Source organism: Limulus polyphemus, unplaced genomic scaffold (assembly GCF_000517525.1).
Source record: "Limulus polyphemus unplaced genomic scaffold, Limulus_polyphemus-2.1.2 Scaffold4805, whole genome shotgun sequence".
Classification (NCBI taxonomy): domain Eukaryota; kingdom Metazoa; phylum Arthropoda; class Merostomata; order Xiphosura; family Limulidae; genus Limulus; species Limulus polyphemus.
Genome location: NW_013670415.1, coordinates 45,247 through 69,000, shown reverse-complemented (window position 1 = coordinate 69,000; position 23,754 = coordinate 45,247). Strand labels below are relative to the sequence as shown.

At 33.1% G+C, this 23,754-nt stretch overlaps 1 protein-coding gene across 1 annotated transcript in view; it reads right to left on the bottom strand.

The window, feature by feature from the left end:
* Nucleotides 1–23,754, bottom strand: part of LOC106471710 (urease-like) — a gene marked incomplete at its 3' end in the record, with an annotated part of 55,022 nt that overhangs the window by 10,975 nt on the left and 20,293 nt on the right. The window contains exons 7-16 of the mRNA XM_013932327.1: nucleotides 22,392–22,469; nucleotides 20,987–21,066; nucleotides 20,127–20,232; nucleotides 18,003–18,083; nucleotides 17,681–17,767; nucleotides 16,460–16,585; nucleotides 8,915–9,186; nucleotides 5,148–5,197; nucleotides 3,523–3,595; nucleotides 2,461–2,542 (exon numbers count right to left, since the gene is read on the bottom strand). Of these exons, the coding sequence (XP_013787781.1) occupies nucleotides 2,461–2,542; nucleotides 3,523–3,595; nucleotides 5,148–5,197; nucleotides 8,915–9,186; nucleotides 16,460–16,585; nucleotides 17,681–17,767; nucleotides 18,003–18,083; nucleotides 20,127–20,232; nucleotides 20,987–21,066; nucleotides 22,392–22,469 (1,035 nt within the window). The remainder of the gene's footprint in view (nucleotides 1–2,460; nucleotides 2,543–3,522; nucleotides 3,596–5,147; nucleotides 5,198–8,914; nucleotides 9,187–16,459; nucleotides 16,586–17,680; nucleotides 17,768–18,002; nucleotides 18,084–20,126; nucleotides 20,233–20,986; nucleotides 21,067–22,391; nucleotides 22,470–23,754) is intronic.

Below are 23,754 nucleotides of genomic sequence, written 5' to 3'. Positions count from 1 at the left end.
ACACAAAGTTCAATGTCAAAAGTCATCAATGTGTTCCAGGCAACAATACTCAACACAATCAAGAAACGTATCCATCTGGAAAAGCGTCACAAGTCACGTGTACAGAGGTTTCTTCTATGACATATATGTGTTCAAACGTTACAACCTCAAGCAGGTGAAGAAGACTGGTATTTATGTTGTTCTGTATGAAACCACTCCCATCGAGTTACCGGACATCGCGCCTAAGAATTTCTTTGTGGTGGGACTGTTGAAATTGGTACTATAGACCGTCGTCCTCATACACTAAATAGCTTATGAAAATCTAGCAGAGAGGAAGGGTGTGCTTTAGATACGACGACTTCAGGGAGCCTCTTGCAATGGAATATATTCTGTAGTACTACAGGGAAGCTGCCCCGTCGTCAAGTAGACCAGGTGGTCTGTAACAATGTAGTATGGCTTCAAATCATTTTAACATAATATACAAAACACTTGTAATGTTGCACAAAACGAAGTTCCAGGTCGTTTAACACTAGGACTAATCTTACCAACATATATAATTAAGCAACTAGTAGTTTTGTATTTGTACTTAGAATTCAACTAACATAAACTCAAATTCTGATTAGAAGTAAACACTAGATCTATCACTAGTAATTAAAAACATCGTACTTATGACAATAACTGAATATATGATAACACTGTATATAACAAAAATCTACACAAAATAACTCTACACTTGATATTAAATCATAATAATTTGTACTAAATCTACATAGTAGGCAAATTACCTGAACTAAACATTTATACTTGTGATAAATTAGTACTTATTAATTAATAGCGCTAAAAACTTTACAGCACGTTATAGACCATTATAAAATATTCTCTCTTCACCATCCTTTTTCCATTTTTTCTTTTCTTTATTATTTACATTCTCTCTCTCTTTCTTTTGAGAAGTTTGCGAGTATACGTATATTTCGTGTCCTAAACTATCCCAATTAACTCGTCACTATGATTCGCTACCCTTAGTTAGCCTTTATTCTACAACAGACTTCATGAACTTAATGTAGGTCTAACAAACATTAAGACTCGTTGATTATTATGAGAAAATTACAACTTGCAGTATTTCATATGGGCATTAAGACCTCTGTGAAGAAACAGCAGTCAATTTCTTTTCCTTTCTCCTTTCATTCTTTGATTTATGTGAAGAAGAAGAGAATGTATTGAGTACAGTGTTACTATGTGTTATAGATTTAGTTTTAATTACAATTTGCAGTATTTCATATGGGCATTAAGACTTCTGTGAAGAAACAGCAGTCAATTTATTTTCCTTTCTCCTTTCATTCTTTGATTTATGTGAAGAAGAAGAGAATGTATTGAGTACAGTGTTACTATGTGTTATAGATTTAGTTTTAATTACAAGTACAGAATCATCACTTGATTAATTATAAATCTAATGTTGGAGACAGCTGAAGTTTAGTTTTAATACACGTACAATACATCAAGTCTGAGACAAAGATTTATCTACTGATGAGGTCAGTCCCGACGCCAAACCATGTGGAACCTATTTGTGTATAACATTAGGGCGGATAAGCTCCACAAACCATAGAATGTTTGTGTACCAAATACATTTCATACAATACTTTAAGGATAACATTATATTCAACTATAACGAATCTATTTCAGTATTTCTTTTAAAGCTAGTCATCCATAGAGTATACCATAAAACAGTAAAACTACCAAAATTACCACATTCTGGAACTGCATTTAGAAAATCATACACTAATGAATCACTTTCAAATCTGAGCAAGTTTTCAAATAATGAAACTGAAACTTACAAAATGTTTTCTTGTTTTTCATTTTCCTTATCTCAGGTAAGATTTGTCAATCAAGTGCTCCAAATGAGGTTTAAATCAACAATATGGTAGCAGTTTTCAACGCAAGCATTTTTAGAATTCATAAAACTATTCAAGTTTTAAAAACAAAGAAATATCTTTTAGTAATATATGAGGCTTTAAAAATGAACAGGTCTAACTTTTGTTTCCCACAAGTTACTGATCAGGAAGCCTTTCGTTAATACCAGAACTCGTCAGTTGGGCTGGACGACGAGAAACAAAATATTTTCTGAAACGCTATTTACACAAACGAGAAGAAGTATAAATCAGTAAGCCTAACATTTATGATAAAAATAACTTAATTTGTCCATTTTGGATTCAAAATATCTGATCTTTCAGCACAACTGACGAGTTCTGATATTGATGAAAGGTCTCTTATGCAATGACTTGTGGAAGACAAAAAAAAATAGACTTCAAATGCTATTTTACACGTCACTCGTTTTGAATCCGAAATAGATAAATTTAAAAAATTTGAAAAAAATTCATGTTAATCCCACTAACTTCAGATTCAGAAAACTTTCAGAGTTATCATTTCTGTAATCAAAACAACAAAGTTACAGCACTTAACTATAGGAAATAATTGTGACTATACCTGAACGTCACACTCTTCTGCGACACGGAGGCAGTGGTCAATTGCCGAAGGTGTTGACCCCCAGTCTTCATGCAGTTTTAATCTGAACAAAAAAAAATAATTTTCTGTTATATTTTGAAACTTCGTTAAGTATAACAGACAGAAACAAACAGTTTTAAAGCGCACTGATAGTTTGCTGTTTACATGAAGAAATATAAAACAGTACTTTGGTTAACATAACTTTTAAATATATTTATAACTCGTATCTATTTTATTCCTTTCTTTCTTCATACAGATAACTTAACTTAGGTTCTCCTTTTCGTAATATGATGTACATTTTCCACCAAAAAGAAAACTAACTTGAAATAAAATTTCATTAAAACTCCGGAACATTTTCTACAAGTTAAATCTCTATTTCTTTTTGTTTCAAATGCAAACTCATTTCAACTAGATTGTGCGAAAAGCAAAAATTTATATTTCAAGATAATTTACTCTTAGAAACTCGGTATCTCTGTATATATGTAATACAGAAAATCACATAAAAGCAATTAAGAACTCTATTAATTTGTTAAATTTTAAAGTAGGAATTTGTGATTTCCAATACATAATAAACGACCTCATTGAAAATTATTGAACATATACCTAAAATCCAAGTAAGAGTAACTGTAATAAAAGCCAAAAAAAAAAAAAACGAACAGAATACTCTATCTCTTTCAAAAAGTGTGTTCGGTTTTTTATTATTAGTAGTATATCGTTGGTTTTTATCCACCGCGTCTCAGTTTTACTGTTAATATCTTGTAATGAATGTAGGATATGAGAACTCGGAGCCTAAACGTTTCTTTGTCTGCATGCTGTTTTTTTACAACAGACATCAAGCTGGCAAAAAATTTTACAAGGCACTTCTGTACGAAACTTGATATGCTGGTGTATTCTAATCTGTGGAATATGGTTTAGGTACCGGAATTTTAATAGTCGTTCTTTTTTTTCTTAATAAATAAAAAGCATTCTAAAGAGCACTTTCCACTTTTTCAAAGAAATAGGTTGTTTACGCTATTGTTAGCATGAAAAGAAAATGAAACTCACCCAATAGCTCCAGCTTCTATCTGCTCTCTAAGTTCAACGGAAGTTCCTTCTGAGCGAGATGTGTTACCTTTTCCTATAAAACAAAATAATATTGGCATTATACGTTTAATAATTTTCACGTCTGATTTTGGACAACGGGCTCAGGTCAGGTAGAAATTCTGAACGTATTTTAGTAAAATAATTAGAACTAACTTTAAGTTTGTAATATTATTATTCTCGACAGTCGGTATCCGTTGGAAGAAAGAGTTGTAAAAGTATGAACGAGAACCTTGCACGCTGCTGTCGAAAAGATTAACAAGAAAATTATTTAAAATTTGCAAAAAACGTAGAAACTGGAATGAAATGAATTAGGAAAAGCCAAACATTATCATGTCCCGATGGTGTTAGAACAACCAAGCATAATTTACAGGTATTGATATTTTCAACCTGAACGGTAAAGTAAACCGCATGAAATGAGCTTGAGTAAAGATATAAATTTAACTATGTTATATGTATATGTGAAATAATTACATGCTTTAAAGATTATTGTTAAATATCAGGTAAGAAACCACACATTTATCTGGAATGTCGACCATGAATTGAAATTATTGATGAGATATTTCTCCCTATAACAATTTAAAAACGTCACATACTTTACACATAGAAATAACTTGTTCTACTTTCAAGTGTTGGACAGTTAGCTAGGATTCGAACCCCCGAACCTATGATCCCGAATACGGGCACTTTAACCACGCTGATTGGTTGTGAAGCATGCAAAAATGTCTGATATAACACCTTACGACGGCCGGAGAATTCACTGGTCGAAACGTTGTGAAAATAATAATAATACACATAATAAAGACGAGAATAATAGTCCGAATAATTAAACCATTAGTTAGACAGCTAGTTTTGCATAGTAGAAATTCACCCTTAATTAAAAATTTAAAAAAGAGGTAAAAAAGGGAAGTTAATGATGTGACCCTCAACATAACTATTACTCACATTTGATAATGTTCAAATGTGGTAAGCCAATTATAATTATGGGAAGCTAATGATGTGACCCTCAACATAACTACTACTCACATTTGATAATGTTCAAATGTGGTAAGCCAATTATAATTATGGGAAGCTAATGATGTGACTTTCAACATAACTACTGCTCACATTTGATAATGTTCAAATGTGGTAAGCCAATTATAATTATGGGAAGCTAATGATGTGACTTTCAACATAACTACTGCTCACATTTGATAATATTCAAATGTGGTAAACCAATTATAATTATACTCGCCAACAGGGAAAAAAGTGGATGACAGGTTTGTTTCTACACGAGGGCTATCTGCGCTAGCCGTCCCTAATTTAGCAGTGTAAGGCTAGAGGGAAGACCACCGCCAACTTTTGGGCTACTCTTTTGCCAATAAATTGGGGAATTGACCGTACCATTATAACGCCCCCACGGCTAAAAGGGCGAACATGTTTGGTGGGACGAGGATTTGAACCCGCGACCCGCAAATTGCGAGTCGAGCGCCCTAACCACCTGGCCATGCCGGGCAGGACGACGGGTGATAATATGCAAACATATCAGAAATACGACAATAAAGTTCAATATTGCCACACGTACAAAAGCAATGTAGATAATGTTTTACCTGTAAATCCAAAGTTCATAGGAAAAGCATCTGTACTCTGAATCATCAACCTGTGGAATACATAACAAATACACTTTGATGTATCATACCTAAATAAAACAACAGCTACTAAACAACTAATTTTGTCAATCCACATATGATGTGTATTTGTTCGTTTGTTTGTACTTAAGCATAAATCTACACAATGGACTATCTGTGTTGTGCCCACTAGGGGCATCGAAACCCGGTTTCTAGCGTTAGAAGTCCGCAGGTTTATCGCTATACCACTTGCATAGTTTTTAAGTTGAAGTAAACTTTAATTAATACGCTTGGCAAAATAGCATCTTTCATTTTCCAAGATCATCCATTACATCATGAAACTCGGTGTTCACAATTCACTCGCCACAAGACAGTATTTTACTTGCTATGAAATGTAAACATGGATATTTAAATTATTATATATCGTAACAGAATTAATATATTCTAGCTTTCCTTGTCATTTCTGTAAAGTTTTTCCATGCAAGTATTCATTTTATTCGGTATTACACATTTCCAGCTCAAATTACTTGATCGGTGTAAAGAATGAGATGGAATCTACCTCCAAAAATATACTTGAGGTTGTTTTTATTCTAGAATTGAACACTTTGCTGGTACTATTTCTCCCATATACTATTCGTGACGACAACGCAAGACTAGTTTTTGTGTTTTAGTTCACGAAAACAAATGCCTTCTTTCAAGAACAAGTACCTTTACTTTCATTAATCGAATAAAATAAATCTGGGCAGCGTTTCTCAATTAAGCTAACAAGGTGGCGAAAGATTTCATTTAACCAATATGCACGTAATTCCAAAAAAATTAAACTGTGTTTTTCTATCAGGAACGTGTATTTATTACGTATTAAATCAGTGGCAGAATTATTTAGCTTGTATTTAACAAAAAAAACATGTCTGAAATACCCGTCAACTGACGGGGAATGTTTAAACTCAATTAAAACAATGTAAGTTTAACAGCAATTATATTTTTCAAAGTAATAACTTGAACATAAACTTTATCTCAAAATTTTAAAAGTATAACAAAGCTTTTTCGTAAACAACATTCACAGTTTACTTTCCATCTACCAACAAATAAATATTTTGAGGTGATCCCACCCTTGAACACCTCACATCTCATTGACCATGAGTAAAGCATGGTTGTTTGAGAAACAATCTAGCAACTTTGATACTTTGGTCCCTTTAGAATACTCAACATTGTCTAAAGCGTTAACCTGCCAAGATTGTTTTAGATTAACTTAATAGGCTGAGAGTAATTATCCAACAGGCTTTACAAAATTGAAATAGGGTATGTTCAATTTTGACCCGCATAGGACATTTCCCATAGTTTATAGTGGTTACATACAAATTTTGGTTGAGACTGGCCTAATAGGCTCGGAGGTGTTAGGATGCAAACAAATACATTTCGTCTTTATAGACAGATAGATGTTATAAACATAACAACCTTTTACTTATGCCACCAGATGGCAAAAGTTGTCCAAATTCAAAGTTCTATTTATAAATGATACTATAACTAACTTGTGAACAAAGAACAATAATCAAAAAAGCAAGACGTTCTATATGATTCCCAAGTTGTTACTGAGAAAAACTGTTTGTTATTGAAGTTTATCTTTAAAAAAAAAGTTTTTTTCTCATTACATTATTCCATATTTTCGTTGAATTCTTGTTTTTGTTAAAACTTGTATAATTGTCATAAACACTTTTTTTTTTCACTGAAATAGAACTCAAAATAAAGGGGGGTCCAAAATTATATTTTCTGTTTTAAAATTTAATAATTAAATAACTAAGGAAATAGAATCATGTAGTTTAACATTTTATAGCCCAATTCAAACATTTTTTATTGCCATGTTGTTGTTTTTTACTCTAGTGAGTAGTATTACACCATAAAATGGTAATCATGAAAGAAACGGTTTAATGTGTCATTTGACTTACAGGGACCAAGTCAGTAATTGTGGTGCAGCGTAATTACAAACGTCAGTACAGGAAAGAAGTATGGGGTTTGTGTTAGGATATCGTGTATTGCACACCTATAGCAAACATCATGGAGCTAAAGATCAGGATAACAGACACCATCGCTACTGTAACTGTGTATCTGTTGCAGTGAACGTGGACTGAAATCGAATATAGGTTAGACGTGCTGAGAGCCACTAATGATGCACACGTAGATGTCTACTGACTGTTTAAGTAGTTGGGGTACAAGGTATTGAAAACTGCATAGTTGTATTGCATTTATTAGTTAATTATTAAATTTTAAAATGGGAAAATAATTTGGGCCACCCTGTACACTAATATTTGTGTAATATCATTAAATAAACCTTTTCTAAGCTATTTCCAAGATGTAATGATCCTAAAATATGGTAAATGGTAATTTATCATTTGTATCAAGTGAAGAAACTCCATATTTTTCAAATTAGAAACGTTCGAGCATCAATGTCATGAAATTAACAACAACAGACATTCGTTATTAATTGGAGGTAAGAAACCAACGATTTGTTAATACTCAGGTGTATTGTGTTGAATAAATAGAAATATTTTCATTAAATTACATTTAGTTCAGACCTAAGTTTCGTCAGTATATTGTATTCTCCTCGTACCTCTCGTTATAAAGATTGTTTTTATCTTCTTAGTAAGCATCTTTACTGTTCAGATATACAGCAGGTAAATAGAGCTTTTTGTCAAGTAAAACATCATTTGCTTTGATTATTAAAAAAACAGATTTAAATTAATCAGGTTTTGTAAACCTGAGCGTCTTCAGTGCAGTTTTTTTTTTTATAAGGTAATATAAAGTTAAGCTAACTTTAAGCACAATTTATAGTTTCAAAGCAGCAGTCACGTAGCTTAATTAGGTGTGGATATTATGGACATGTAAAAACAGTGAACTTCTGCATTTTGGTAAAACATTTAATAGCTAAAAACAAGTAAACATGTCTCGTGCAACATACAACTAATTGCTACAGGAATGTAAAACGTTAGTTTAGTATAAGTTGGTTTATTTAAATAATAAATTGATCATATTGTACATCAACTGAAATTCATCTAGAAGTTTCGAAAACGCAATCTTTAGCAATCAAATAACAAAACAGTAAAGAAAGGTGAACAAACAGGCGGATATTTCAACTGCTTTGGGAACAACTAAACGACATTTTAATTAATATGCATTTCTCAAGCCTTTAGCCTAAGCTTAGAATCACAATCAATTGGCTTAATGTTAAGAAAGTCCAATAAAAATTTGCAATATGATAAAACATTCTTACTGATTTGTTTTATAGTATGAATGTTATTCAGAATTGCTTTAAGATTTTCTATGGGGGAATAACATGTAAAAATGATAATTCTAAAGCCAAATCATTGTACGTATATTTTGATGTGGGGACGTAATGGAATGTTAGGCTAACACAAGGAAATAAAAGTAAATAATGGTTCACTAAAAAGTTCAGTAGCTTATAGCAGACTATTCTCTAAACTTTTAGCTACAGTGATAGTTTCCAGAGAAACAAAACGATTGCAATATATCAACACTTAGTGAAACACTAATATTTCATTTGTTTGGACAGGTACATGCATATCTTGATATCTCTCTTCTGTCAAGTTAGTATCATTGGAGAAAGTGAACATAGAACTTTGTAAAATATAAAACAAATCAAAATACTAAAAGTATCTAAGTTTCGCTATGCAATTAATACTTTATGGAATAATTCAATAGGAAAATTCTTATTATATTTTACTCAATAACCAAACCTTATGTGATTGGGTCCAGGAGTACAGGTTGTAGCACAAGTGCCTGAGGCAGGGCCTGTACCTCCACCAAACATGGTAGTAATTCCAGCTGATATAGCTTCTCTGACTAGTTGAGGGCAGATAAAATGCACGTGGGAATCTAACGCACCCGCTGTGAGGATCAGACCTTCTCCAGCTATAACCTCAGTGCCAACCCCCACTACCATGTCCAACATTACAGAATCCATAACATCTGGGTTTCCAGCTTTACCAATTCCTGCAATCAATCCATTCTGACAAAAGATAAATAAAAACTTAATTGATGGTCTATGCATAATATATATATATATATATTGCCACACAAGCTGAGGTACCCGTCCTTTGTCTGGGTTATGAACTTTAAAAATGTAGGGATGGTTGATAAATAAAACAAAAATTTCACAAAATTTATTTATAGCATAATATATAATTACAGTATTCATTATTACCTCACCAAAATTTTTGTATAAGCTTTAAAAACTCAATATGTATATACTTAAAATATAGTATTCACAGTGCGATAGTCAGGGTGACTTTGTAGGAAGAGGTAGCTGCCAAAATAGTGGTGGTAGAGATGCTCTCTGTTACCCACTTTCAACACCCAATGTCCTTCCTCTGTGTTTCACATGATTAATTAATTGACGATTATTGGGCGCAGAAGTGTCTTACGGGCCGAAGTTGAAAGGTCACGAGTTAAAGTAAGAAATGGGTGTAACTAAAGAAACGGCTCTTCACATCAGCATTATGGTGACTGTTGTAGTAGAAAGGTAAGCTGAGTTTATGTAGTATTGTAATAGTGGCGGCCATTTTTTTCATTACATTCCTCCATAGAGAGTGCTGGTGCATCCTCCGTTGTTTTATAAAAAATTTAATAAAGTTTTTTATTTTGTTGTTGTTGTTGTTGTAAAGACGTGGCGCCGTCTATGAATGTCGTTAACAATAACTTACGTCAAAGATAATAAATGCTCAAGAACAGCAATAATGGAGGTGGAGGGTTTGAGATCCCCCATTAACTTGCCCCTTGTTCCAAACTATCATCCCACAAATTTTAATTGAGATTGGCTCAACGACCTAGTAGTAGTTAGATAGTGGACAAACAGACATGTACACTGATTTTCAGCCCACCTGATAATACAAGTGTATAAAGAGAAATGCAGTATCTTCCCATTTCTAATCGTAAATTTTTACGTTTGACATCTTTGTGTTACTGATTTACCGAGTCCCAAACATTATGAACTTTAATTTCATAGAAAATTGTTTAAGCTTTTTCGAAGTTTTAGTTAAAACAGACGATTCATTTGTTGTTGTTGTTGTTTTTATATGTCTAAATTAATCTGAATTCAACCAAAGCTTTGAGAGCTACGAATGAACTCTCCCTTTGCGTTTACAGGTAAATTTCTTGGAAAACTTGAAGTCCGATAAAAACAAACAATCGATTTACTACAAGCAACTGCATACTGAAAACTTATTTTGGTGGTGCTCCGAATTTTAATTCGAAAGTATAAAGAAACATTAAAGAAGGATCAAAATGTCAAATTCAGAACCTTCTATAAGTAGATACTTATGGATGAATCCATTTTGTGCCTATTGATAAACAAATCCATTTAAATTATTGAATATTCACGAAAACTTAATACTTTATGATCTTCAAATTCGATTACGAGGAACCCACTTTGAGACTAATAATGCTTGGAGACAGCTTGAATTGGTAATGAAGAAAAACTTTAATATAGGTTGAACATAACAGCAAAGTTATATTAAAGTTTTTCTTCATTAACCATTCAAGCCGTCTCCAAGTATTATTATTTTTTTATCAAAAGTATCGACATTGCCTTTTAACTCCTAGTTACTTTAAAACACGTGACAATGAACAAGTAAAAATTATCCACGAAACTTCCAAGTATTAAAAAAATTAGCCATAAAAGTTTCTGAGAGTAGTAAAATAGTCTGACTTTCAGCTTGTAAATATCCTCTTAATCCTTTCCAGTAGTTAAGAAAGATAAACCGATGGAAACTTTCAAGCTAACAGCATCACATTTTTATTAACGATCAAACTCGTGTTAACAATCCGCAGAAAGTTAAAGCAGAAATTTGTCTTGAGAAATAGCATTTTTCCAGCGACTATGTTGCATCCTATCCTTTTCGAGCTCCTAACAGAATTAAAGATAATGTTTTAAATAACTATGAATTTTATGTTTCAAAGATTTGTGAAGGCAGAAGGAAACAGAGATCTGTGCTCGTGATCACAAACTTATAAATAATAAAAGAAATGCGCCTGCTATTCATAAATATCCCCTTATTACCTTGTAATAACTGAATAAACAAATTAACAGAAGTTGAAATAAGTATAAAACTTGTTTAGAATGTTTTACCCTACAATTGTTAAAGGATTTTCAAAGTCTAACTATTCATGACTCTGGTAAAGGACAAGTAGCAAGCTTTTTTTGTTTTTGGAAATCTCTGATATTTAAATGGAAATAAACCATAACTCCGGAGAGGTTGAAATTACATAAGCTAGTTAAAGTGACGTAACGAGAATTGTAAAATATATATATTTATATGCAGCTAAAATATTACATACCATATTAATACACAAGCTAGTTAAAGTGATGTAACGAGAATTGTAAACTATATATATTTATATGCAGCTAAAATATTACATTACCATATTAGTTTGACCATGCATATCTAGAAACCTAGCTGTCCCTTGTATGGACCACAATGTCCGGTATAACATTAGAATTATATATGGGAATCCACGTAGGCCCCATAGGCTTTTTAAACATTCGTCTAAATTATTTTTATGCACCAAATTATATGTTAGTCTATGACTTTATTAGTTACAAGACTCCTAATAATACACGAGTTACACAAACAATGTAAAGTACCGTCAACGTTGCAAGTAATTCCACTAGTCACTGCTGGGGTTACCTATATATTTCTCAAAAAAAAAAAACTTAACGATTTCACTCAGTGCTTTGGGCCAGCTCTTTACAATGAGTCTTGTAACAGGCATTAATATAAAATTACTCGAGCGCTTTCGAAGGGTGGACCTTTCTTCTTCAGAGGCAAATGGTGGTGTGATCGAATGAGTGATATATATATATAAAACATCCCCCAAAACATCACATTGCACAAATAGCAACATTCGTTCTTATTATGCTTCTGTTGTTCGTTCTTCTTTACCCACAAACCCTTCCACTCCCTTATCTACAAAACCACACCAAATCGCAACCAGTGTAAACGCTACATGTTCCACACTACAATCTTCACCAGTCGATCAGTCTTTTGTAGAATTACCTTCATTAGAACACAGTAGTCTTTCATGTGTTAGCATCAACTCTCAGAACGACCAGCAATGCATTCCACACTCCAAACTTAACCATCCTCTATCTCACGATTACAACTACGTCCTCACATCAATATCTGTCAACATTCAACGTGAACCAATCGGCGACTCACTCAACTACAGCAGAAAACAACTATTTCAAAACTTAGAAAACTCACTGAGAAACGCATAAAACAATGTCAACATGCCAAGTCACTAGTGCATAACATAAAAACCGAAACATACATCAATCTCTCGCATTAAAAGCACCAATAACAATAGGAGCATATCATCAGAATTTCTGATGATGTAATGGCAACAGATCCTTGAAAACACCTTCTTAGATCTCATGAATATCACTAAAACATTCCGTCAGAATTCTGTCGATATTATAGATAAAGAAATTTCCCACTATTATCACCTGTACAACCCTTCGCTGGAAGAAAAAGAAGAACTACAAACATTTACAAAGAGAACTGATACATTCCTTCTAAAAAAGAATAACAAAAAATCAGCTACCTACCAATAACACCAATTCAAAAGCGCTTCTAACAACACTCTTTCGAACCATTTTCTTTGTCCTAAAGAAATTACCATAACGTTAAGCAGTCTACCAGAAACTACCAAATTCCTTTTATCTCACAATGAACAGCCTAAAAGAAACGTTTAAAAACACTTCATCCTCTAAAACATCCTCAAACTAACAAATCTGTTGAAAATAACAGTGACCTCATAAAACGTACAGATAACGATGAACACTTCCGAAATATTGTTAATCTTTAAGACATAACTCTCTCTGAAGCAGAACTCCTTAGTAAAGGTCTCAACTTCTGCCCAAACAACAGTTATGTTAATGAGCTCGAACTTCTTTGTGACCTTCATGAATTCTCTAGAAAACTAAGACTTCGAGAATTTTTTCACAACAAAACCCATCCTACAGAAGATCAACATACACCGAACTTTAAAGAACCACATTTAGAGAGTTATATGAGAGCTGTAGAAAGTGACATAATACAGACCTTAAAATCTTCCAAGCAATATCTTAATAATATTAACCAAATTGAAAGAAGTGCTTTAAACAATCTTAAATCGAACAACAATATTATAATAAAACCAGCAGACAAGGTTGGAGCTATTGTTATTCTTAACAAGCATGACTATAGCACGGATGCTAACCGGCAACTAGAGGACACTAATTTCTACAAAAAAAACTCTCACGGGATCATATAACTCACTTTATTAAGACTACAACTGATAAGCTTAAAGAACTTCTCCAAAACATTAAAATTAACAAAGAGACCTTTCAGTATTTGATACCCAGACAAGCTTTTCCTGGTAGATTTTATCTCTTACCCAAAATACACAAACAAAACTATCCTGGCCGACCCATAATTTCTAATATAAACATGGCTACTGAAAAGCTGCCCGCTTTTGTTGACTAATACATAAAATGAAATTCAATGTACCCTCCCCTCTTACATAAAGGATACTACTCACATTCTTAGCATCATATAATATATTAATACTGACGTACAGTTACCACCCAACAGTCTTCTTTGTACAATGGATGTTTCTTCCCTTTACACCAATACTCCACATGATGAAGGACAACAAACTCTAAAGTTCGCTTTAAACCTTTCTAAACAATCAGAATCTTAAACAATAACTGATCTTGCCAGCCTGGTTTTAACTCTAAACAAACTTCGAATTGAATAACGAGCATTCAGTTTAACGGTACTGCAATGGGTACCAAAATGGCTCCCAGTTATGCTTGTTTATTTTATTGTATATTGTTTATTTGTATATAATCACAAAGCTACACAATGGGCTGTCTGTGCTCTGCCCACCACGGGTATCGAAACCCGAATTCTGGCGTTGTAAGTCCGCAGACATACTGCTGTGCCACTGGTGGGCCCCAATTATGCCAACATTTTTATGGGTCATATTGAAAACCAACTTTTACAACTAAGCCCTGTGAAACATCATACATGGAAACGTTACATAGACGACATATTTTTCATTTGGACAGCTGGTCTTAAATCACTAAAAAAATTTATCTCACATATAACTCCTTTCACAAAACAATCAAGTTTACCTGTGATTACTCGCGTACCCAGATTAACTTTCTTGACGTCACTGTTTTTCTAAAAGACGGAATTTTACACACTGATTTGTACAAAAAAACTACAGACAGACCACAATACCTTCACTATAAAAGCTATCACCTCTCTCACACTAAACGAAACATTACCTTCAGCCAAGCTCTTAGAATAAAGAAAATATGCTCAGATGAAACAGACTACAGAAAACACACCAAGGATCTAAAACAAACCATGTTACAGAGAAGATATAAAGATACCGAAATCGACAGACAAACTGAAAAGGTTAACAACACCCAGCGGAAAAACATCCTAAATCAGAGCGATACTAAACTTTCAAATAGAATTCCTCTTATTATTACCTATCAGTTTACACTCAGAAATGTTTTCCAAATTCTGAAAAAAACATTTTCATCTCCTACAACTCAACGATCGCCTTAAACAGATATTTCTCGAAGTTCCCGTTGTCTCCTTCTAAAAAAGGAGAACTCTAAAAGATAACCTTGTTCACACAAAAGTGAAGTACATCCCACCAGAAATGTTTGTCGTCCACGTAATAAAGCCTGTTGTCAAACCTGCAAGTTCATAAAAAACACTGACTCATTTTCTGACAAGCACATATCCAAAGAAATTACTTGTGAAAAGAAATTAACCATTTACCTTATACAGTGTAAAAAATGCAATTACCAATATGTAGGACATACACAAACAACTCTTACAGAACGTTGCAACAACCATAAATCTTCTATTAACACCGAAAAAGATCTCCCTGTTGCTCAACACTTTAACCAACCCGTCATTCCATTAGCAATGTTTCTCTCATCGGCATTGAAACATGATTCAAAACTAAAGAATATAGAGAAATAAAAGAAGCTTATTGGATTGCTAGTCTAAACACTGTTCAACTTTCGGATTTAATCTAGATCCTGAAATCCGTGATCTCCATTCATTGGTTTCATCTCTGTCAGAAAAATAATTATTATTCTTTGCTTATTTTTTCCATGTAATGTGAACACTGAATTTCCTAAAACTTACTATTTATTTAAGATAATTTTCCAAACCTGTTTTTATAAATTGATTAGAACCAACTTCGAAGAGCGATCTACTCCAAGTTTTGAAGCAAGAGTGGGCGAAAATCCCACAATCTAAAATTGACGAGATGATTCTCACGATGCCCCAAAGGATCAACGAACTCCACGAAGCAAAAGGAAGATTTACTAAATATTAATTAAATTATAAATATATCAATTCATGTGAATATGACTGAAAAATTTAATTTTTTCTGAAAAGGTGGTGTCTATTTACTTGTGACCACGCTGTGTATATGAAATTGCAAAATAATATTTCAACACACTTCTCACGAGGAGGTATAAACATTTGGAGATTTCGTTGCTGCTAAAAAAAAAACATAGTAAATGGAATAACCTGTCAGAAGTATTGATGTTGAAGAAACTAGTTTCAACACATTCGTAAGTCCTCTTCATTCACACATTCATTGCTGCTCTCGGCAAATTCTAACACTTTATGAATGGAGTTATCCACACACAAAATAAGCGTTCAATGATTTTAATGTCCAAATCTAGAAATATTTGTTGCTCATATCTTTCACAACACTAATGTTGTACGAAGTTTCATGCATTGTTAAAGAAATAAAATCAGTCCAGACTTTCAATTTAAATCAAGTACGTTTTTACCGATTATTTACACATGTCCTATTTTTATGAATTATTTTTTAATGTAAGTGTAACATCAAGTTACCATTTACAATTGATGAACATTTAGAAATCAACGCAGCTGTACCGAATTAGAAATTTTTAAGATTTAACAAACATCCTGTTCTACACGATAAGATAGTTTAATATAACGTAGAATTATGAATGACATCAGAATTTTGATAACTAGGATATGACTTGTAGAAAGATTAGTGTTACTTCATGGGTCATGTAACTTGTCTGTTTGTACAAGGAGAATTCGAAATAATTGAACCAAGCACAAATAAGTGCATAAACTTCTTAACAGTTCAAGAAATAAAAGCTTTTAAAGAGATCGTTTATTATATTATATCACTGCGAGAGAAAAAAAAAGCTAATTAAGACATACCTTTATTCCAACGTCAGCTTTTACAATACCAGTTACTGCATCTACTATAAGAACATTGGTAATCACAGTGTCTAAAGATGCCTCACTGCTTACTAAAGATGCCTGTCCCATTCCTTCTCTCAGGACCTGGTGAACATCAACAAACACATGTAACGATATGAAAAGAAACAGAAGTTATCTAAAAAAAAATACATTAAATAAACTCCGAAAATATTTCACATTTAAAAATTATCTTTTATCGAAAAGAGTAAATTGCATTGAAGTAAGATTGTATTAATCTTTGAAAATCTAATTTAAGTATGTTTGCCAACATAAGTTGCTGTCTTTAAACAAAATATAGGTTTTAATTACAAATAACTAACCATTAACTTAATATCTATCATTTAACAATAATAATGATACAGTTAAGGTATATTTTTAAAATTTTATCAAAACGTTCAGATTTTTAGATTATACTTAATGACACAAGAGAAAATACAGAAATAAGTTTCGCCATTTTTTTTATATTTTAGATGAGGAGCTTACAATTTACACAAATCGTCTCACGTTACTAATATATAGTTATCTTTAAGGTCCTATTGTAGATATTTATAGATGCAGATCGTCTTACAGTTACTTCAGCATATTAATTGGTAAGTTTATCAGTATACGTCATCTCGTCTTAAACTTACTTCAGCATATTAATTGGTAAGTTTATCAGTATACGTTATCTCGTCTTAAACTTACTTCAGCATATTAATTGGTAAGTTTATCAGTATACGTTATCTCGTCTTAAACTTACTTCAGCATATTAATTGGTAAGTTTATCAGTATATGTCATCTCGTCTTAAGCTTACTTCAGCATATTAATTGGTAAGTTTATCAGTATACGTTATCTCGTCTTAAACTTACTTCAGCATATTAACTGGTAAGTTTATCAGTATATGTCATCTCGTCTTAAACTTACTTCAGCATATTAATTGGTAAGTTTATCAGTATACGTCACCTCGTCTTAAACTTACTTCAGCATATTAATTGGTAAGTTTATCAGTATACGTCACCTCGTCTTAAACTTACTTCAGCATATTAATTGGTAAGTTTATCAGTATACGTTATCTAGCGTACTATTGAGAAACCATAGATTAATCTGTTGTACGGAGACAGCTGTACTAATGTAATTGGAAAATGACAAATAGAATACCAGTAAGTTTAGAAAATCGTTAATATACGTTATATACTAACCTTCCCTCCCCCAAACTTGCATTCGTCACCATAAACCGTGTGATCCTTTTCCACCTCAATGACTAATGACGTGTCACCTAACCTCACCTGAAATGTCGATAATCACATTAATCCAAACTCTACACCCAATTCGGTCATTTAATAAGTTTATCTAAAGAGCATTTTTTGAAATTCATTTATAAAATTGACCTAAGATAAAGGTTATCATTTAAATGTGAAATTTAAATTTTTCTAAAACATTACACATTAATATAGATGTAGAAAGATTTCATCGTGAAAAGGGATCTACTGAAGTACACATATTGTACGGTTGGATATTCACCTTGTCCCCTACCGTAGGTCCGTAAATTCTAGCATACTGAAACCTTGGTAACGTGCATTTTGGTCCGGTTATGTCTTCATTCTGAAAGAAATATTGTTTCATACTTTTATATAAAAAATAGAAAAAGTTTCATATTTCAGTTGAAATAAGTTTAAGATCCACATTTCAATCGTCCCTGGGGGTCAGCAACAACTTTAATGACTTACAACGCTAAAACCTGGGGTTCGATTCCCCAAGGTGGACGAAGCACTGATAGACCATTGTGTAGCTTGGCATTAACACAACAACACATTTCAATCGATAACGGTCCTTAGTTCTATATAGATCAACATTTATACACAAACAAAATGTTTGTCACGTGTTTAAGCTTGGTTCCTTATTTGTCGAAACTGTAAGTTAGAAAATTATATTGAAAACATTTGGTTCACAAGCGAAGTCACCCTAAGACTAAAGTCGGTGTAAAAACATGCAGTGTTTTTCTTTCGAAACTTTCGTTTTGTTTGTTTATTGTTAAGCGCAAAGCTGTGTCCACCACAGGGGTTGAAACCTAAAACTAAGCATTACGAGTCCTAAAGTTTACCGATGGGGAACTTGGGAAGTTATATTCTATCAAGACTGGTATACGTTTGAAAAAAATGTGATATTTAAAGGATATGATAGAATGCATTTCAACTAAACGAACTTTCCTAACGTTTACTTTGAAATATTTTTGTCTTTTATATAAAGACACAGTTCCGGAAGACATTATACGTATAAATGGTTCCAATTTTCATTTCCGAAGAAATTCAAGATGTGGGCTAATGTATGAGAAAGTATAATCATTTTTGTCCACTAGATAGTAGATAGGGACAGTGGGAATCTCGTGTAATAAGAAATTTCCTTTTTTGTTTGTTTTAAATAAAGCTTTTTTTTTTCTATCGTGGAACTCCAGAAAGATGAGATGTACTTTATTAGAATATCTGATAAGTGTTCATTGCGATAAACTACAGTTAAATGACAAAACGTTTGATTTATAATACTAATACTAAGAAGATGAATTCGGTAAACACAGAGGAACTAAAACACTTTTTTTTATCAAACTTTGTTGCAATAAATAAATCAAAATGTCAATTTCCATTCGTTTTCTCAAAACACTTCCTAACGATTAGAATGACTCACGGACATTCTATATCTGGAGACATTTTTCGCTAAAATTCTTAAAAGGCACGTTGAAGCAGTATAATCAGTAAGTTTTAAGCTGGATATCAGAGCAATTTTATACAAAAACTGAACCATTAAAGATAAATATGTACAGTCTCATAATATACCGCCGGAAATTTCTTATAAAAAAAAAGTGATAAAAACGTCGCCTTTCCTTCTCTAGTTTCATGAAAACGTTTTATTTGCATAAATGTTAGAAACATTAATATCATAATTCTCAGTAATCTACACATATAAAATAGATGAACTCAAGTGGACTCCTCTACCCCCACCTCCCCAAGATCGAGTTTTAATGGATAAACGTGTGAAGCCGACGCGAAAAATAAAGGGACGTTTACTGCCACGCGTGGCATGGGTACCAATGCATAAGTTGGATTTTGGTAATGTACGTACTATAAGATGTGACGACCTGCGCAGGTAAACATGAACAAGTTTATTTATACAGAATCATTGTTATAATGAACTGTAATAAATAATCAACATGAGCAACATGTTCGTATTAGAAATGTTAAAATGACCTACTAAAAAATTAAGTGGATTTTTATTGGAATACACACATCACTCTTGCATAAAAAATTAATTACTTCTTAAATTAATTACTTCTTTCTAGTGTTTAGTACGTTTATAGATATTGATATAAAAATATAAATAATAGTAATGTAATGCAATTAATGTGTCTTAATGTTATTGCAACATAATACAAGCTAACGTGTACAGTATTTTTTAATATGGTTAGTCCTGTGAATTTAGAATAATATCAGAATTGGAACTCCTCCAATTTGTCACACAGCTAACACACTAAAGATCTAAACTGAATCATCAAAACATCTAAGAAATTAAAAGATCGTGTCACGGGGATTTAAAACTGGATTCACTAATTTTGTTTGGTACTGTTTTACAGATGACATAATGATTTCATCATACCTGATATTGATGGCCAAATCCCAGCATCTTAACTCTCTTGAGAATATCAGGTAATTTTACTGGATCCACCGGACCATCACAAAGACCATTTCCTCCTCTGACAACTCTGGAAAAAAATTATATCAAGTTAACATAGTACGCGTACATTTAAACATAAAAAAATCCGAGATTACACGTAAAGCTTTCATCAGAACACAAAACGTTTCAAAAATATACGAAACATTATTATTTTCACTGGCGGGATCAAGCAATAAAACTGTTTTATCAAGAACACCAGGAGACCTAGAAGACATACAGCTTCTATAATAAGCATGCTCTTACCAACATGGCTATATGACAGACACAACATATGCATAAATAATTAAGTACTTACCCAGATTCAATCAAAGCTTCGCCATAGGAACAAGATACGGCATACAAAGCAATAGTTATTTCATTTAATAAACTATCCTTGTAAAGACCTAAAAATGGAACATTTAGCTACATTTATTCGATATTTCTAATATTTTTTCTATAATCTTTAATTTAATCTTGAATTTTTAAAACTAGGAATTTGAGGCTATACTTCACTTGCGTCACTCGTAGTTTTAACTTCTTAGTTATAAATTAATATGGAAATATATTTCCTACGATAAACATCTTTTATTCATTATTATGGCCGAATATAATTTTTTTTTCTAAAAAAACTCTCCTAATAACTAAAACAAATATGCTATGTTTCCCAAGAACTGCTGCTTCTTTGCCAATATGGCAGACTATAAGTGAATAAATAACTACAGCTAGTTTTCACTAAGAACGCTATACTTAAAGACAGTGACACCTAATCGACAACAATTCACTATCAAATGCCATAATCATACCTTCTTCCTGCTATTTCCACAAGAGGAACCTCTTTAGTTTCTCCTGGTTCGAATCTGATAGCTGTTCCTGCAGGAATGTGCTGTAAAATAGTAAGAAGCACTATTATATCATTCCTGAACCTGTTTCATTAATAGAGAGTCGCCAATTGAAAATGATAAATTAATGTCCACAAAACAGAAATCAAAAATAAAATGAGAAATATATTATTTAAAGGGTGCTTTATCGTTATGGGAAACGTTTATACTTAAAAGTGGTATAACACTTGAAGACCTACTCCGCACAACAATGGGAGGAGACCGTTTGAACAGCATTGCTATTATAAACATTGAACAAGGGCGTTCGACTCCAAGTCTGCGGGTCGCGGGATCGAATCCCCGTCCCACCAGACATACTCGCTCTTTCAGCCGTGGGTCGTTATAATAATGCTGTCAATCCCACTATTCGGTGGTAAAAAAAAGAGTAGCTCAAGAGTTGCCGGTGAATAATGTTGACTAGCTGTCTTCCCTATAGTTTATCCCTGCTAAATTAGCAACGGCTCGCGCACATAGCCTTCGTATAGCTTTGCGCGAAATTCAAAACAACCCAAATCTTCTTTCGTTGCGCTATCACTGCTAAATTAGCAATGGCTAGTGCAGATAGCCTTCGTGTAGCTTTGCGCGAAATTCAAAACAAACCTGCTCCCCCCCCCCCCAGTGGCACAGCGGTATGTCTGCGGACTTACAACGCTAGTAACCATTGCCTGTGGTGGGCAGAGCACAGATATCCGATTGTGAAGCTTTGTGCATAACTACAGACCAAATCTTCTTTCGTTGCGCTACCTGTTGGTAGAGGAATCACTAAGAAACTTAGTCAACACCATCTTCCCAGTTCAATTTTGTGAGTGCATCAAACACAGCTAGTTCCCCATAGTTCTTTAATCTCATTGCAAGTATCATAAGTTCAGTTTTGTGAGTGCATCAAACACAGCTAGTTCCCCATAGTTCTTTAATCTCATTGCAAGTATCATAAGTTCAGTTTTGTGAGTGCATCAAACACAGCTAGTTCCCCATAGTTCTTTAATCTCATTGCAAGTATCATAAGTTCAGTTTTGCTTTTTTGATGCATGGATTCATTTGACTTATATTTCAGAAAATGGATTTTGATTGCATTGCTTTCTTGCATCTTTCTTAACACTAACTTTGACGCTTTATAAAACTGGCCTGCTGCTATTTCACTTGTCCGTAACCAGCCTGATTCAAACCACACTTTACACGCCTTATGACTGTAATGCATCACATTGGTCTTGACCAGCTAGCTTCAAATCACACAATACAAGCATTTCAAATCTGTTTGAAACATTTCCTTTTTTCCAACTCTTTAAATGCAATTCTACAAACAAAAAAACAAATAAATGATTGAACTCACCAGCCTCATACCATAGGCTTTGCTTCTGTCAAACACCAATGATTTATTAGTTTCTATAAAATGATAGTGACTCCCAACCTGTAAATACCCAAGAAATGGCTATTAAAAATATTTGGAAAGCGTAATATTCTTATACTAACACAGTATTCCCACAACCACACACATCAACACTGCACAACATGGTAATATATAAAGTTACTATTCAAGACAGAACATCAAACGCACATAAAAATACTTACAACTATCTTACTTAAACGAATGAAGTCCAATTAGAAACAATTTAATAAAATACCGCAAAATATTACATGTAAATCACATGATAGCATAAACATAACATGTTGTCTATAGCTTCGGGTTTATCTGGTTCACTTAAAATGAAATTGAGGAGTGTAAAGCCCTTCACAAAATATACAACCACATTGTTCAGCGGCAATTTTTGTTTTGTCTTTTATTTCAAACCATTAAATAATTAAGTTCATTTACATTTTTGGACAAGTGATTAATTGTGTGTCGTAAAGTCCAAGGTTTAAGCCACGATATGCCGCTCAATACGCTCTGCACTTTCAAGCTTGGTTGCTTAACCCATGTGTCGCATAATGAAATGCTGTTCAAGTTGAAAATACCAAAGTTTATACTTAAGAATAAAAATATTTCTTTTGGAGTATAGTTGATGGCTAAATCAGATTAATGTATGCAAATAGTATTTTCAGACATGATATGTTTTTCAGAAATTATTAGGCTTCACAAATACGAACAAAAACGTTTTAATTCTATTCTCCCCTTTAATCCAAGTCTTCAAAATACAAAATACATATTATAATTAACAAAACAAACAACACAAAAGCTACAATAAAGACTCTGCATAAATTAAAATAATCACTAGGATACAGGCTATACACAGCGTGATCACAAGTAAATAAACACCACCTTTTCAGAAAAAAATTAAAATTTTCAGACATATTCACATGAATTGATATATTTATAATTTAATTAATATCTAGTAGATTTTCTTTTCGCTTCGTGGAGTTCGTTGATCCTTTCGGGCATCGTGAGAATCATCTCGTCAATTTTAGATTGTGGAATTTTCGCCCACTCTTGCTTCAAAACTTGGAGTAGATCGCTCTTAGAAGTTGGTTTTTTTTTGTTGTTGTTGTTTCTTGACTTGCCGGTCGAGTATGGCCCAGAGGTTTTCGATGGGGTTCATGTCAGGAGATTGGCTCGGCCAGGGCAACTTCTGGATACCATTTCTTCCTGCCACTTGTGGGTGTTTCTAGCAGTGTGACACGGTGCTCCATCTTCCAAGAACAACGTTGTGTTCTTGTCCACGAAACCCGAAGAATAAAGTGGCAAGAGTCCTTCTTCT